We start from the raw sequence: 12,661 nt of genomic DNA, 5'->3' as shown, positions 1-12,661 counted from the left end.
TGGAAGTAGGTAGGGCGAGACGGCGGGGGATGACGTCATTGTGCTGCGACCTCGATTCAACATCGATGAGCAGCCAGGCTGTCCCTAGAAGTTGAGTGGGAGTGGCGCCGACCTGCAGTGGATCTCGAGAACCTCAGTTTAGGCGAGCCGGGTCTGCAAGCTGTAAGTGCACGTGGCTTTTCGCCGACGTGGAGAATGGTTCTAGCATAAGCAGATGCATTCTCTTCTGTCTCCGTCTCCTTTTCCGCTCGCATTCTTCTCAAGGCCGGTGGATCGGTATTGGAGCCTTAGCGGTTGACTGTTTATAGCACTTCTGCAGGGGTGTCAAGGGCCATCAGAGTCTGGTTCAAACAGTGCTCCTGCTGGGTTTTTGTCTCTTTGGCCTCAGCTCCTTCTGAGCTGTGTGGCCAGGAACCCAGGCTTCTCCGAACTCCATGTTTTATCCATTTGATGGCATCCAGTACCAAGTCCGGCAGTTGAATTCAGCTCCAATGTCCAGTGTACAGATAAGCCTTTTTTTCCCTTTTTTTTTTTTGACAATTTTGGACATTTGACAATGACAGGACATTCAGTTTGTAATGATAGCCACAGGTTTAAATGTCTCATCCTAGACGTCACTTGACTTGTAAGGTGGCAAATATTTTTGCTTGTGATTGAGTCTATTCATTCATCCATTTATTAATTCAATAAATTGCTAATTTACTGAAAGTAAATTCACTGAAAGCCTCAGGCCTTTCCGAATATTACAGTACAGTGGCTCTGTTATTTAACGAATATCAACTGTGGAGATTGGGGAACAACTGAGATCAAGGAGAAAGTATATAGAACTATTGGGCCAGGTTTATAATGGCATGTATAACAATGTTCAGTAGCTGTAACTTTGCACTACCGAAGCAGTTTTATGTACTGTTCACAATCCAAGAGGTATTTTTCATGTTTGCATAGACTTAGCAAGATAAACTAACAAAAAGACTTGAAAGATGTGGTAAACGTCTACTTTGGATTAGAAGGTTATTCTCTTAGACCTTGAAGCCATTTTTCTGAAGAGCACATAGAAATATAACTCTTGACAACTAGAGGGGAGATGGGATTTTCTGAACATCACTTAATGTTTTATTTAAAGTGGAAACCAATATTTACATATTCCTGAAGTAAGAGTATTTCAGTCTGACTTTTCTAAAGCAAAAGTTTAATTTGAATTTATAATTTTTACTCAGAGAGGTATAATACTGTATAGCATTACAGAAGTATAGATCAATTCAACCCTTTTGACAGGCAAGGAAATAAAGCCCAGACCTGCCCCAAGTCTAGGCTAAAGGAGAGGCTGCAGTTAAAACCCTGGTCCTGGGCTCTTTTGACTACTATACTCTACTGCTTTGCACATCTTGTATATCATAATGGAAACAAAAACTGAATTCCCAAGATTTTTTAAATTACAGTAGTTGAGTTATATTAACTGCATTTGAGAAATAGATGATTTATATCAAGGGTATATTAGTGATCCGTATTGCTATTAAATTTTTATTTTTACCTTTTGTAAAAAAGATACTCAGGTCCTATTGTAATCTGATTATTCTTTTTTTTTTTTTTCTACAGAGAATATTTAAAAAATGACTACACCAAACAAGACACCTCCTGGTGCTGACCCTAAGCAGTTGGAAAGGACTGGAACAGTACGGGAAATAGGGTCACAAGCTGTTTGGTCCCTCTCATCTTGTAAACCAGGTAAAACAAAACAAAACAAGAAGCTTTTTGTAATAACTACTTAGTGTCCTTGTACACTGATCTGTTCTTAATGTTCTTTTTGCTTAGCTGCTTTATATATGTCCACAAATAACTTTATTTTACTCTTGGTGGAATAGAATTCTTGGGTGGCAGTCCTTTTCTCTCAACACTTTGCAGGTGCTTTTTCACTTTTTCCTTTTTTTGGCATGTTGCAAGTAAAAAGGCCTACACTTGTCTCTCTTTTTTCAAGTAACTTGTTCCTGCTTTCTGGAAGCCTTTAAGCTTTTTCTGTTTTTTCTTACAGACTTCTGCCAAGACTTTGCCAGAATACATGTGTATCTTTTCTCATCTGTCCAACCTATACTTTGATGGGCATTTTAAATCTGTAGACTCAAGCTCAGGGATAGTTTTTTTAGCTTGAGAAACTTTAATTATAACATGATTGGTTTAGTAGTATTTTTTCCTTCAGAAACTTTTATTATTTACATATTAAGACTCCCATAACCATTTTCCTAGCCAAGCCTCTTCCATTTTCCCTTAAGATTCCTTTTTCTCTCTTTTTCCAAGTAAATTATTGAGGTATAATCACAATAAACCTTACCGTTTTTTAGGTGTATAGTTCTGTGAACTTTAATAAACACACAGTCATGTAAGCACCATCACAATCAAGTACAAAATGTTTCTGTCATCCAAAGAAATGCTTTCATGCCCTTTTGTAGTTAGTCTTCCACCCCACTGCCAAGACCCTGACAAATTCTGATCTTTTTTGTGTCCCTTTGGTTTTTGCCTTTCCCAGAATGCCACATAAATGCAATCATATTGTCTGTAGCTTTTTAGATCTGGCTTCTTTCACTTAGGATAATGCATTTGTGATTTCTCTATATTGTTACATATATCAGTAGTTTGCTCCATTTTGTTGCTGATTACGAGTTCACTGTATGGATGTACCACAGTTTAACTATTCACCAGTTAATTGACATTTAGGTTTGTGGTAGCCAGCTTCCAAAATAGTCCCAGTAATTCTTGTATTCATGGCCCTCTGTTGATCCTTCCCACATTATATTGAGGTTGGTCTCTGGGACTGACCAGTAGAATATGCAGAAGGGCTGGTATGTGACTTATGAAACTAGATTATAAGACATGTGGCTCTGCCTTGCTCCTGTTTGAATCACTCACTCTTGGGGGAAGCCACCTGACATTTTTTGAGGAAACAAGTGTCCCCATTGAAGTGGTGTGCCAAGGAACTGTGGTGTCCCGACAAAAGCCGATGAGGAATTGAGGTCGCTTGTCCACAGCCATGTGAGCAAACATTAGAGAACAGATCTTCCAGCCCCAGTCGAGTTTCCAGATAATTGCTTCTGATAACTTAATTGCAACCTTGGGAGAGTTCCTAAGCCAAATTGCCAAACGGAGCTGCTCCCAAATTCCTATCCCATAGAAACTGTGAAATAATTCATGTTTTATGTGTTAAGCTGCTAAATTATGGGGTTATTTGTTAGATAACAATAGTTAACCAAGATGAGGTTGCTTCCAATATTTGGTGTTTATGGATAGAAGCTGCAGTAAACATTCATGTACAGGTTTCTGTGCAGGCATGTGTTTTCATTTGCCTGGGTGAATACTTAGAGGTGGGATCCTGGGTTTCTATTGTTTTTAATTTCTTCTTTCCCAATCTCTGCCTTTTAGTTCCTTTTCTTGTCTTATTGTTTCAGCTAAGACTTCCAATATGATGTTGCATTGGAGTGGTGAGAAGAAACATCTTTTTTTACTTGGTCAGCCCAGTTAGAGCTTTATTGATTTCATTGACCTTTTCAAAGAACCAGCTTGTGGCTCTGGTGATTGTTCTCTATTAAATTTCCTGTTTTCAGTTTCAAAGATTTCTGTTGTGATTTTTATTATTTCTTTCCTTCTGCTTATTTTGGATTTAATTTGCTCTTCCTTTACTAGTTTTCTAAGGTGAAAGCTTAGATTATTGATCTTAGATCTATATACTTTTCTAATGTATATACTTCATGCCATAAATTTCACTCTAAGCACTGCTTTTACTGCATACTACAAATACTAATTTGTATGTTTATTTTCAGTTCCAAATACTTAAAAGTTTCCCCTGATAATTCTTCCTTTATTCATATGTTGTTTAATCTCCAAATATTTTGGGGTTTTTCCTGTGTCTTACTGTTACTGATTTTTAGTTTAATTCTTTTGTGGTCTGAGGGCATACTTTGTATGATTTCTGTTCTTTTAAAAATTCTTATGTGTGTTTTGTTGCCCAGAATGTGGTTTATCTTGGTGAATGTTATATATCAGCTTAAGGAGAATTGCATATTTTTGAGAAGCTTGTGTATTCTGCCATCTTTGAATAGAGTAATCTATAAATGTCTCTTCCATCCAGGTGATTGATGGTGCCATTCAGTTCAGCCATAACTGCACTGATTTTCTGCCTTATGGATAAAGGCTAAGCTGCAGAGGCTAAAATTCCTTTAGTGTCCTAGTTTTTCTCTCCTCAATCATCTTTGTATTTCCCTAGAGATTCCTTCAATGGAGTAAGTTTGCAGTTCTTTGAATTGTAACCTCTTGATATTATAAAGGAGCCCTGTTGATACAGTGGTAAGTTGTGGGGTGAACAGAAGGGTTCTGTAACTCTGTAACTAGATGTCAGACCATTAGTGGGCCTCTGTTCATGGCTGTGACCTTTACAAGTGCTTCTTACCTTTTCTTTACAAGTTCTTTTCTCATCCTGGCTTAGATGAGACAGAAGGCTAGAGGAGGCTGGAGTTGGGTATTTCCGTGCCCATGTCAGTTAGGCTCTGGCAAAACCCACACTGGTTAGGCTCTGCTACAGTTGTCTTTCAAGTCAGGCCTTTGTTAAGGAGAACAGAATACAGAAGTGTATTTCACAATGATTGCTTTTACCTCTCCCTCCAGTGATTTCTTTGAACCCTCTCACTGCAGATTCTAATATTTACCCTGAAGAATATTCTCTAATCTTTACCCTAAGAGAACCTGGTGGTGCTCCTATGGGAGACCAGACTGGGAGATTTTCCCTCTCAAGTTAGTCCACACTCAATCTCCAGCAATTAGTCAATTACTCTCTAAGGTTTCTCACTCGTTGGTGACTCCATCCAGCGGTATCCACTCCTGGTAGCTATAATTTTCTGTTTCACCTGTCTCTTCAGTTTTCTGGGTGGTGATTTGCCCTGTGATGTCAGTTCTCTGTGGAATGTAAGAAGAATTATTGTTTGTAGGTCAGCTTTTTTTTGTTACTGTTGTGAGGATGAGAGTGACATCTTCCAAGCTCTTAGCATGTCAGATTGGAAGCCAGAAATTATTTTATTTACTTTTAAACTGTATACATGTTAATATTTGAAGTGGATTTTTTATACACAGCATTGGATCTTGCTTTTTTATCTAATGTGACATTCTTTATCTTTTAATTGAGAGTGTTTAGACTATTAACGTAGTCTAACTAGACTGTAATTAGATTTAAACTATCTCAGAATTTGTTTTCTTTTTGCCCTTTTCTTGTTGATGATTCCCTCTTTTTCTACATGTTTTTAGATAATTCAGTACTTTTTCATGAGTCTGTTTTATCTCCAGTATTGACTTATTAGTTATATATTCTTTTTGAAATTTTTGAATGGTTGACCTAAGGATCAAAATATACATCTTTTTTTTTAATTGAAGTATTGTTGACATATAATCATATTGGTTTCAAATGTACAACACAGTGGTTCAGCAGTTACCCATGTTATTAAATCCTCACCCCCACTAGTGCAGTTACTATCTGTCAACATAGAAAAATATTATAGAATCCACAATGTACATCTTTAATTATTACAATAATGTCATACCACTACATGTATATTAAATGAATACATCAGCAGTATATTCCCAAATTTTCCCTCTCATTCTTTACATCATTTTTGTCATACATTTTACCTTTGCATATTTTATACTCCAGAATATATTGTTGCTACTTTTGTTTTAAAAGGTCATTTATAGTTCAAAGCAATTAAAAAAAAAGCTTTTATGTTTACTTTAATTTTTTCAATTTTTGGAACTTCTCTTTTCTTTCGTTTGATCTAGATTTCTGTCTGATATCATATTCCTTCTGCCTGAAGAACTTCCTTTAATGTGTTTTGTACTGTAGGTCTGCTAGCAATGTTTGGTTGAAAATTTTTCATTTTGCTTTTATTACTGTGGTATATTTTCCTTGCGTGGAATTCTAGGTTGGCAGGTTTTTCCTTTTACTACCTTAAAGATGTCATTCCATTATTTTTTGGTTTGCATTGTTTCTGAAGAAAAGTCTTTTCTACTTAATCTGGCTTATTTTTCTGCTGCTTTTAACATTTTATCTTTAATTTTCAGCATGAAAATGATGTGTCAATGTGGGTGTTTGTGTGTGTGTGTTTGTGTGTGTGTGTGTTTAAAATTCTGCTTGAGATTCATTGAGATTCTTGGATCTTCTGGTTTGATGTCTTGCATTATTTTATGAAAATTCATGGCCATTATTTCTGCAAGTATTTATTTTGCCCCATTCGTTCTCTGTTGTCCTTTTGGGGAACCAATTATACACATATATGCTAGACCATTAGACCACTTGGTATTGTCTTATAGCTATTAGGTGCTTTTTGTTTCCACTCTTTTTTTCTCTGTGCTTTCCTTTGGATATTTTTTATTGGCCTTGATTCAAGTCTATTACTTTTTTCTTTGGCTTTATTGGCTCAACTGATGGTTTTGTCTGAGGAATCTTTCTTCTCTAATAGGGCATTTTTTTTATTATAGCTTTTACATTTGCCTCTTAAAGGAATTTTCATCTCTGTTGAAATTCCCTGTCAGTACCTGCATTACACCTTTTCACCTAAATCCTTTAACATATTAATCATAGTTATTTTAATTTCCTGTCCAACATCTGGATCATGTCTGAGTGTATTTTTATCTATTGTCTTGTCCTTTGATAATATTTGTTTTTCTTGCTTGTTTGTGTGTCAATTTTTTTATTAAGTGCCTAGCATCACATGTACATTAGTAGATACAGAGAGAAATGGTATTTATACCTTGAAATGTATGCCTCTTTTGTACTGTCAGTCTCTTATAGTGGGGGTTGACTTAATTAGGAATTGAACTGGGTTTTGATGCTTTGTTTTGCTGTGGTTACCTTCAGTACCTTGTAGAGTTCAAATGTGTCTATAGATGTCCAGTGTTTATTGGGGGCTCTTGTGCCAGAGTTTCTAAGTGTTCCTCCTCCACTCCAATTTTCAGCTTGTAGTGCCAGAGAATTTCAACTCCAGGCAAGTTCACTCTGGTCTCCATGAGACCAAATAACAACAACAGAATGTTAGGGGTAAAAGGTCTTATGCCAAGCTTTACTATCGTGGTGGCAGATTGAGTGCTAGAATCCCATCTGCATCTGGCAAGTCCACAATCTGCCTCCACCTCTGCCTCAGAGCACTGGGTGGAGGTCTTTATATAACAACATAGGCTCATTGCCAACACATGTGTAAGCATGTGCCTGCACAGTGGGCCAAATATTACATCATTGCATGTGTGCAGTGGGTGAGTAGATTAGGGTCAGGTGAGCATCCTGCCCGTTTTCCCTACACTCCACCCCTCCAGGATTCTCACCTCACAATCCATGTGCCCTCAAGCTTCTGTGATGGTCCTGTGTGAGAAAGCTGGAACATTGTAACCAGATTCCACAACAGCAGCAGAGGCTACAACAACATAATAAGATACAGATAACAATAAAAGTTATGATGAGAGTCATCCTCAAGCCTGAGGAGATGGATTGCCACCAAGTAGTCATTCCAGCTGTATATTAACTAGTTTCAAATAGATGAGTTCATGACTCACGCTTCCAATCGGAGACCAGTAGCGGAACTGATAGGGAGCTGCATGCACACCCATCAAGCAGACCTGTTGGCAATTTTTGCTTGGGTGTGTGCCTAATCCATGAAGACATTAGAGGAGATTAAGCTCAAGGACAATAAGACACATGTTTTAATGACACCAGCATAGGCAAATATTGTCCATCAGGTCGAATGCATGCAAGAGAGTGGTCCTACAGTAGGACTGTAGCAGGAAGGTAGTCCCATCTGGGTTAAGTATACCATACTTTTACCTGTCTCCCTGTGGGGGTTACCAAAGGGTCTATGTATAATGCTACTGGAGGTGCATGCACTGGCTATAAAGATAACACAAAACTCCCTGGTAAGATGCTCTTACCTTCTGGCCATTTAGTGTACACTACCATTATCCATGTGGGGGACACTCTGTTACAACTCCAGGAGGCCAGCCTCCAGGTCTTGCCTCCAAGTTGGCAGGAGGGCCAGCCACTGCTGGTCCATGTGTTGAAACATGCAAGGCCATGTCCACTGAATGGAGTCTCGGGGGTTTATTATGGTTGGTGCTGGTAGCCAGATACTATTCTGGTGGCCAAACCCCAGCTTCAACAATTCTCCTTAGTTTGTATTTGCAGTTTTATAGGGGAGGCAGCAATGTGTATTGGCATGTCTATGGGGCTCAGTGTCCCCTTCTGGGGCTTCTCATTCAAATGCCATAGCACCATTCATAAACAGACTGACCACCCTGTAGACCATTAGTTTCCGACTTCAGATCAGATTTTAACAAACCATTGTACCTCTCTATCCTTCCTGCTCTGGTAGGATTATATGGTACATGGAACTTACACTTTATCCCTAATTGTTGCACCCATTCTTATAGTGCATGTCCAGATAAGTGGGTCACTCTCAGTTACCTTCGGTCAGCCATAGGCTGCAAAGAGACATTCTGGGCCCCTTTTAGTCATTTACTGGTCCAATCAATTTGCAGAAAAATCAGCCAGAAGTCCAGTAGCTGTGGCCACACAAGTCATGACATACTGAGATCCTTCTGACATGGGCTGAGGCCCAATATAGTCTATCTGCCACCTGAAGAGGGGTATTAGCCCCTTAGCTATTGTTCTATGTTGCTGTGGTACTCAGTGTAAGTCCCTTTTAGAGCATACTATGCACTCCTGCCAGGGTCTTTTGAGTTCTTCAAAGGTCAAAGGCAGGCCCCACCAATGGGCTACAGCCCACATTGTCTTCTGCCCTGCATGCAACAAACACTGATGTAACCATTGGGCCATGTCAGAGGTAGGCTTTCTTTCTAGCCAGTGTACTTGGGTCAGTTCATCTGCTTGATTGTTCCCTAGGGATGTCAGTGGCAAATGGCCTGTCACATGATACACTTTAACTGTTTTAGTCTGACCACAGGCCCATAAGTCTTGCCACAGTTCTTGTCCCCAAAAGGGTCGTGGCCACAGAGTCAAGCCTTGATAGACAGCCCAGCTCCTGGGTGATTACGAGCCATACTGCCTGTGACTCTGCCCATTGACTGCTCTTCCCCTCACCATCTTCCATCCATATTGTCTCAGTCTTAGGATGGAAAGCTACGGCCCTGCATTTCAGGAGCTTCCCATGGCTGGAGCCATCTGTGTACCATGCATGTTTGGGTATAGGTATATATACCTATAGAGCTTTTATATATACCTATAGAGAAAGCTCCCTATAAGGGCTTTCTGCTGTTAGTGGCTCTAAAGCAAATTCTTCCTGACTGTCACTGGTATATGTCAGTGGCCCCAGTAAGCATTGGAGTTCTCCACTCGGGCTAGTAGAGAGGGCAGTGTGCTGCTGTAGGTATATGCCCACTTGGCCAGGGTAGGCTTCTGGGCCATGCCAAGCCACTGCCAAAAGCCCCAGCCATAACTGTCTTTGGTCACAGGGACATCCTACTCACATTGCCTTGATGGGTCTGTTACACTCAAGTGTGCACGTCCTTGACTGCCCGTTTTGCAGCAGCAAAGACAGATGTATATGTCTCATCCCAGTCCCACTTGATGCCCTTTTGTACCAAATGGTATAAGGTCTTCAGAATTTGTGCCAGGTGTGGGATAAACACTCTACAGTAGCCTAAAAGACCCCAAAACTGCAATAGTACCACAGTTGTAGGGGTAGGGAAAACCTGGACTTCTTGCTATGACTGCTTCTGGGATTACTTTTGTCTTACCTGACCAGATAACCCCCAAGAATCTGACTGACAAACTAGGACCCTGAGCCTTTATACTGTTCACAGCCCATCCTTTCTCCTGTAGATGTTGCAACAGTCATATGTGTACACTGTTTAGGTCTGTAATAGAATCAGACATGAGCATGATATCATCATAATGGTACAGTCGCACTGGTGGCAGTTTCTCTCATGATGCTAAGTCCTGGGTTGTAAGTCTGTGACAGGTGGTGGGACTGTGAAGGCATCCCTGTCAAAGGACAATGAAAGTCCATTGCCATCCTTCCCACTTAAATAAATCTGTCCCTCACTTTTCTGTGCTATATTAATAGAGAAGAAGGCATTAACAAGATCCAGAATATAATGATATGTCCATAGTTCATGACTGAGGGTGTCCATGAGGGCTGCAGTAGAGGGTATGGCCACATGCAAAGGGGGTATGAGTTTATTCAGTTCTCTGTAATACACTGTCAAATGCCAGGAGCCGTCTAGCCTTTTCACTGACCACACCAGGGAATTAGAAGGACTATGGGTAGGTTTTATGATACCCAACCTCAACAGTTCCTAGAGGATTTCTCCAATTTCTTTATGCCCTCCAGGCAATTTGTATTGCTTGGTATCAGTCACTCATAGAGGCACAGGAAAGCCACAGGCAGGTGCTTAGCATGTCCCCTCAGAACTGCCCTCACAACATATATCCTGAGTCTGAATTCACCTGCATGGGTTTGCAGTCATAGGCCCTGCGGGATATCTATCCCCAAAATATATTATGGGGATGGGAGAGATAGCCTTACCCCCATATCCATCTATAACAGTGGGGGGTCCTGGGAAACCACTTAGGGTTGCCATGAATCAGCATTTGGCTCCTTTGTCTACCAGATCCAAGACATTTATACATTCACCGGGGACCAGTGACTTGATATTTCAACATATGGCCTCTGGTGCCTTAAGGGGGGGGTACCTCAACCCTTCCCTCAATCAAATCGCATCACCCAGTTGGCCTCTTGTGAGGGTTCAGGCAAGGTCAGTTCACTGTCTAGCAGGAAGTCTTGCAGGCACGTAGGCCGGACTTGTGGCTTTGTCCCGCCAGCTTCCATTTCTTGGTCCTCACCTCAGCCAATGGCCAAAACTGCTGGTCTGGCTTCAGTTGTTGCTATAGCTCCAGTAAGATTTTATTTGACTTCCCATTCAATTTCTCTTTGTCTGCTCCTGCCTTTATCAGATCAACCCACTTCTGGGTCCTCATGACCTTCACGGGGCTCTTTAAGCCCTTCCCCTCAGTGGTGAACTGCACTCCCTTCCATGCCCACATTGCTTCAGCCTCCACCAAATCTGCCACAGTACAGAGAACCGCATTTATGGGTTGCTCTAAATAAGGGGCAAGAATGGCCACTAAGGGCCCAAAAAGGGATGAAGAGCTGTTTGTAGCACCATATCCTTCATCCCTGCAGTAAATAGCTCCTTGTCTGGGCTATAATATACTGGGTTGTAAATGGCATTTTTCATGCCCAACTCAGTAACACCTGTTGGAGCTGGGCATACGTCTGCCATCTAGCGGGGGAAGATGGTAAGTCACCCTGGTTGGGCCATACAGTGCGAAGTGTGGCCGCAGCCATCTCAGTCTTCAACCATCTTACCTCCTCTACTGCACCTGGCAGCTGGCGTTCTTGTGCTGCCTCTTGTGCTTTTCTCAGGAGTACATCCTTTTCATTTATAGCCTTTTTTAACACTGTGAGAAAGAGCCAACCCATGGCTCCCACTGCCACATGGGTGCTCTGTTTCTCCCAGGATTTCCCTATTTTGTAGAGGGCCTCTGCCACTGCCTCAGGCCTCACCTCTGCCTCCCCCGAGTCCTGGTGAGGGACTCACTCCTCTAGGAGGATCGCCACCTTGGACCACATGCCCACTGGGGGATACCCGAGTATCTCCCCACCCACAGGGGCAGCCCACTGAAGCACCCCTTCCATGAGGCAGCTTATTCCATTTTCTCGGTCTGCAGCAAATCCTGCTGACTACATCAGATGTAGCGCTTGAGGGTTTTCAGCTCTGGGCAAGTTCACTCTGGATTCAGGAGACTGAGTAACGACAATGGCAGGTTGAGGGTAAAAGGTCACACCAAGCTTTATTCTCACAGTGGCAGGTTGAGTTCCAGAATCCCATCCATATCTGGCATGTCTGCAGTCTCACTTCACCTCCACCTCCAAGCACTGGGTGGAGGTCTTTATATAGCAACACAGGCTCACTGCCAACACGTGTGTAAGCATGTGCCTGTGCAGTAGTCTAAGTACTACATCACTGCATGTGCTCAGTGGGTGAGTAGATTAGGGACAGGGGATCGTCCTGGCTGTGGGAACTTCCATTTTCCCTACAACCCTTGTGCTGCACAGTGTCTGTCCATGCTCTTGCAGTGCTATGCCTTGTTACTCAGTGCAGGGGATGAAAGGCTGGGCTTGATCCCTCTTTTCCTGATCCAGGAAAGCCTAGACCCCCCCTGTGTACTGGGCCTCCAGTGTGGGGCTTTCTCAGCATTTTGATTTCTCCTATCTGTAATAGCCAAATTCTGCCTTGTTTCTATGACTGTTTTTTTTTTTTTATGGGAGAGAGTTTTCTGATGAAAGACTGGTTCCTGCCTCTCCACAGGTGTAGATGGTTTTCTCTAGTACTCTTCTTCCAGCAAGGATGGTCAGTCCTGTCCTGGAGTCAAAAGGTTTAATGCCCCTCCCATAGCAGCTTAAGTCCTCTGTTCTGTAGGAGAGAAGGGTTTGGGAAGGAGGGGTGGGGCTTTCTGCTTTTCCTGCAGTGCAGGTCAGTCTCCTCCACCATGCAGGTACCACTGAAGCAGGCTTTCCAGTCTCTTGCTGTCTCCCAAATCTTTCCCTTTTGTGCATAT

General features: G+C 41.6%; 1 protein-coding gene across 5 annotated transcripts in view; it reads left to right on the top strand.

Moving 5' to 3' along the window:
• Positions 1-12,661, top strand: part of ANAPC10 (anaphase promoting complex subunit 10) — a 120,332-nt gene that overhangs the window by 23,880 nt on the left and 83,791 nt on the right. Inside the window, exons 2-3 of one of the 5 annotated variants that reach the window (XM_036888948.2) lie at positions 95-162; positions 1,599-1,725. In XM_036888948.2, the coding sequence (XP_036744843.2) occupies positions 1,611-1,725 (115 nt within the window). In that variant the 5' untranslated portion in view covers positions 95-162; positions 1,599-1,610. Of the gene's footprint in view, positions 1-26; positions 163-1,598; positions 1,726-12,661 lie in introns of those variants that run through there. The other 4 variants (XM_036888950.2, XM_057491874.1, XM_036888949.2 and 1 more) reach the window with 4 other exon arrangements.

Source organism: Manis pentadactyla, chromosome 1 (assembly GCF_030020395.1).
Source record: "Manis pentadactyla isolate mManPen7 chromosome 1, mManPen7.hap1, whole genome shotgun sequence".
Taxonomy (NCBI): Eukaryota; Metazoa; Chordata; class Mammalia; order Pholidota; family Manidae; genus Manis; species Manis pentadactyla.
Note: the sequence above shows the minus strand (reverse complement) of the source record. Positions and strands in the feature narration are given on the sequence as shown.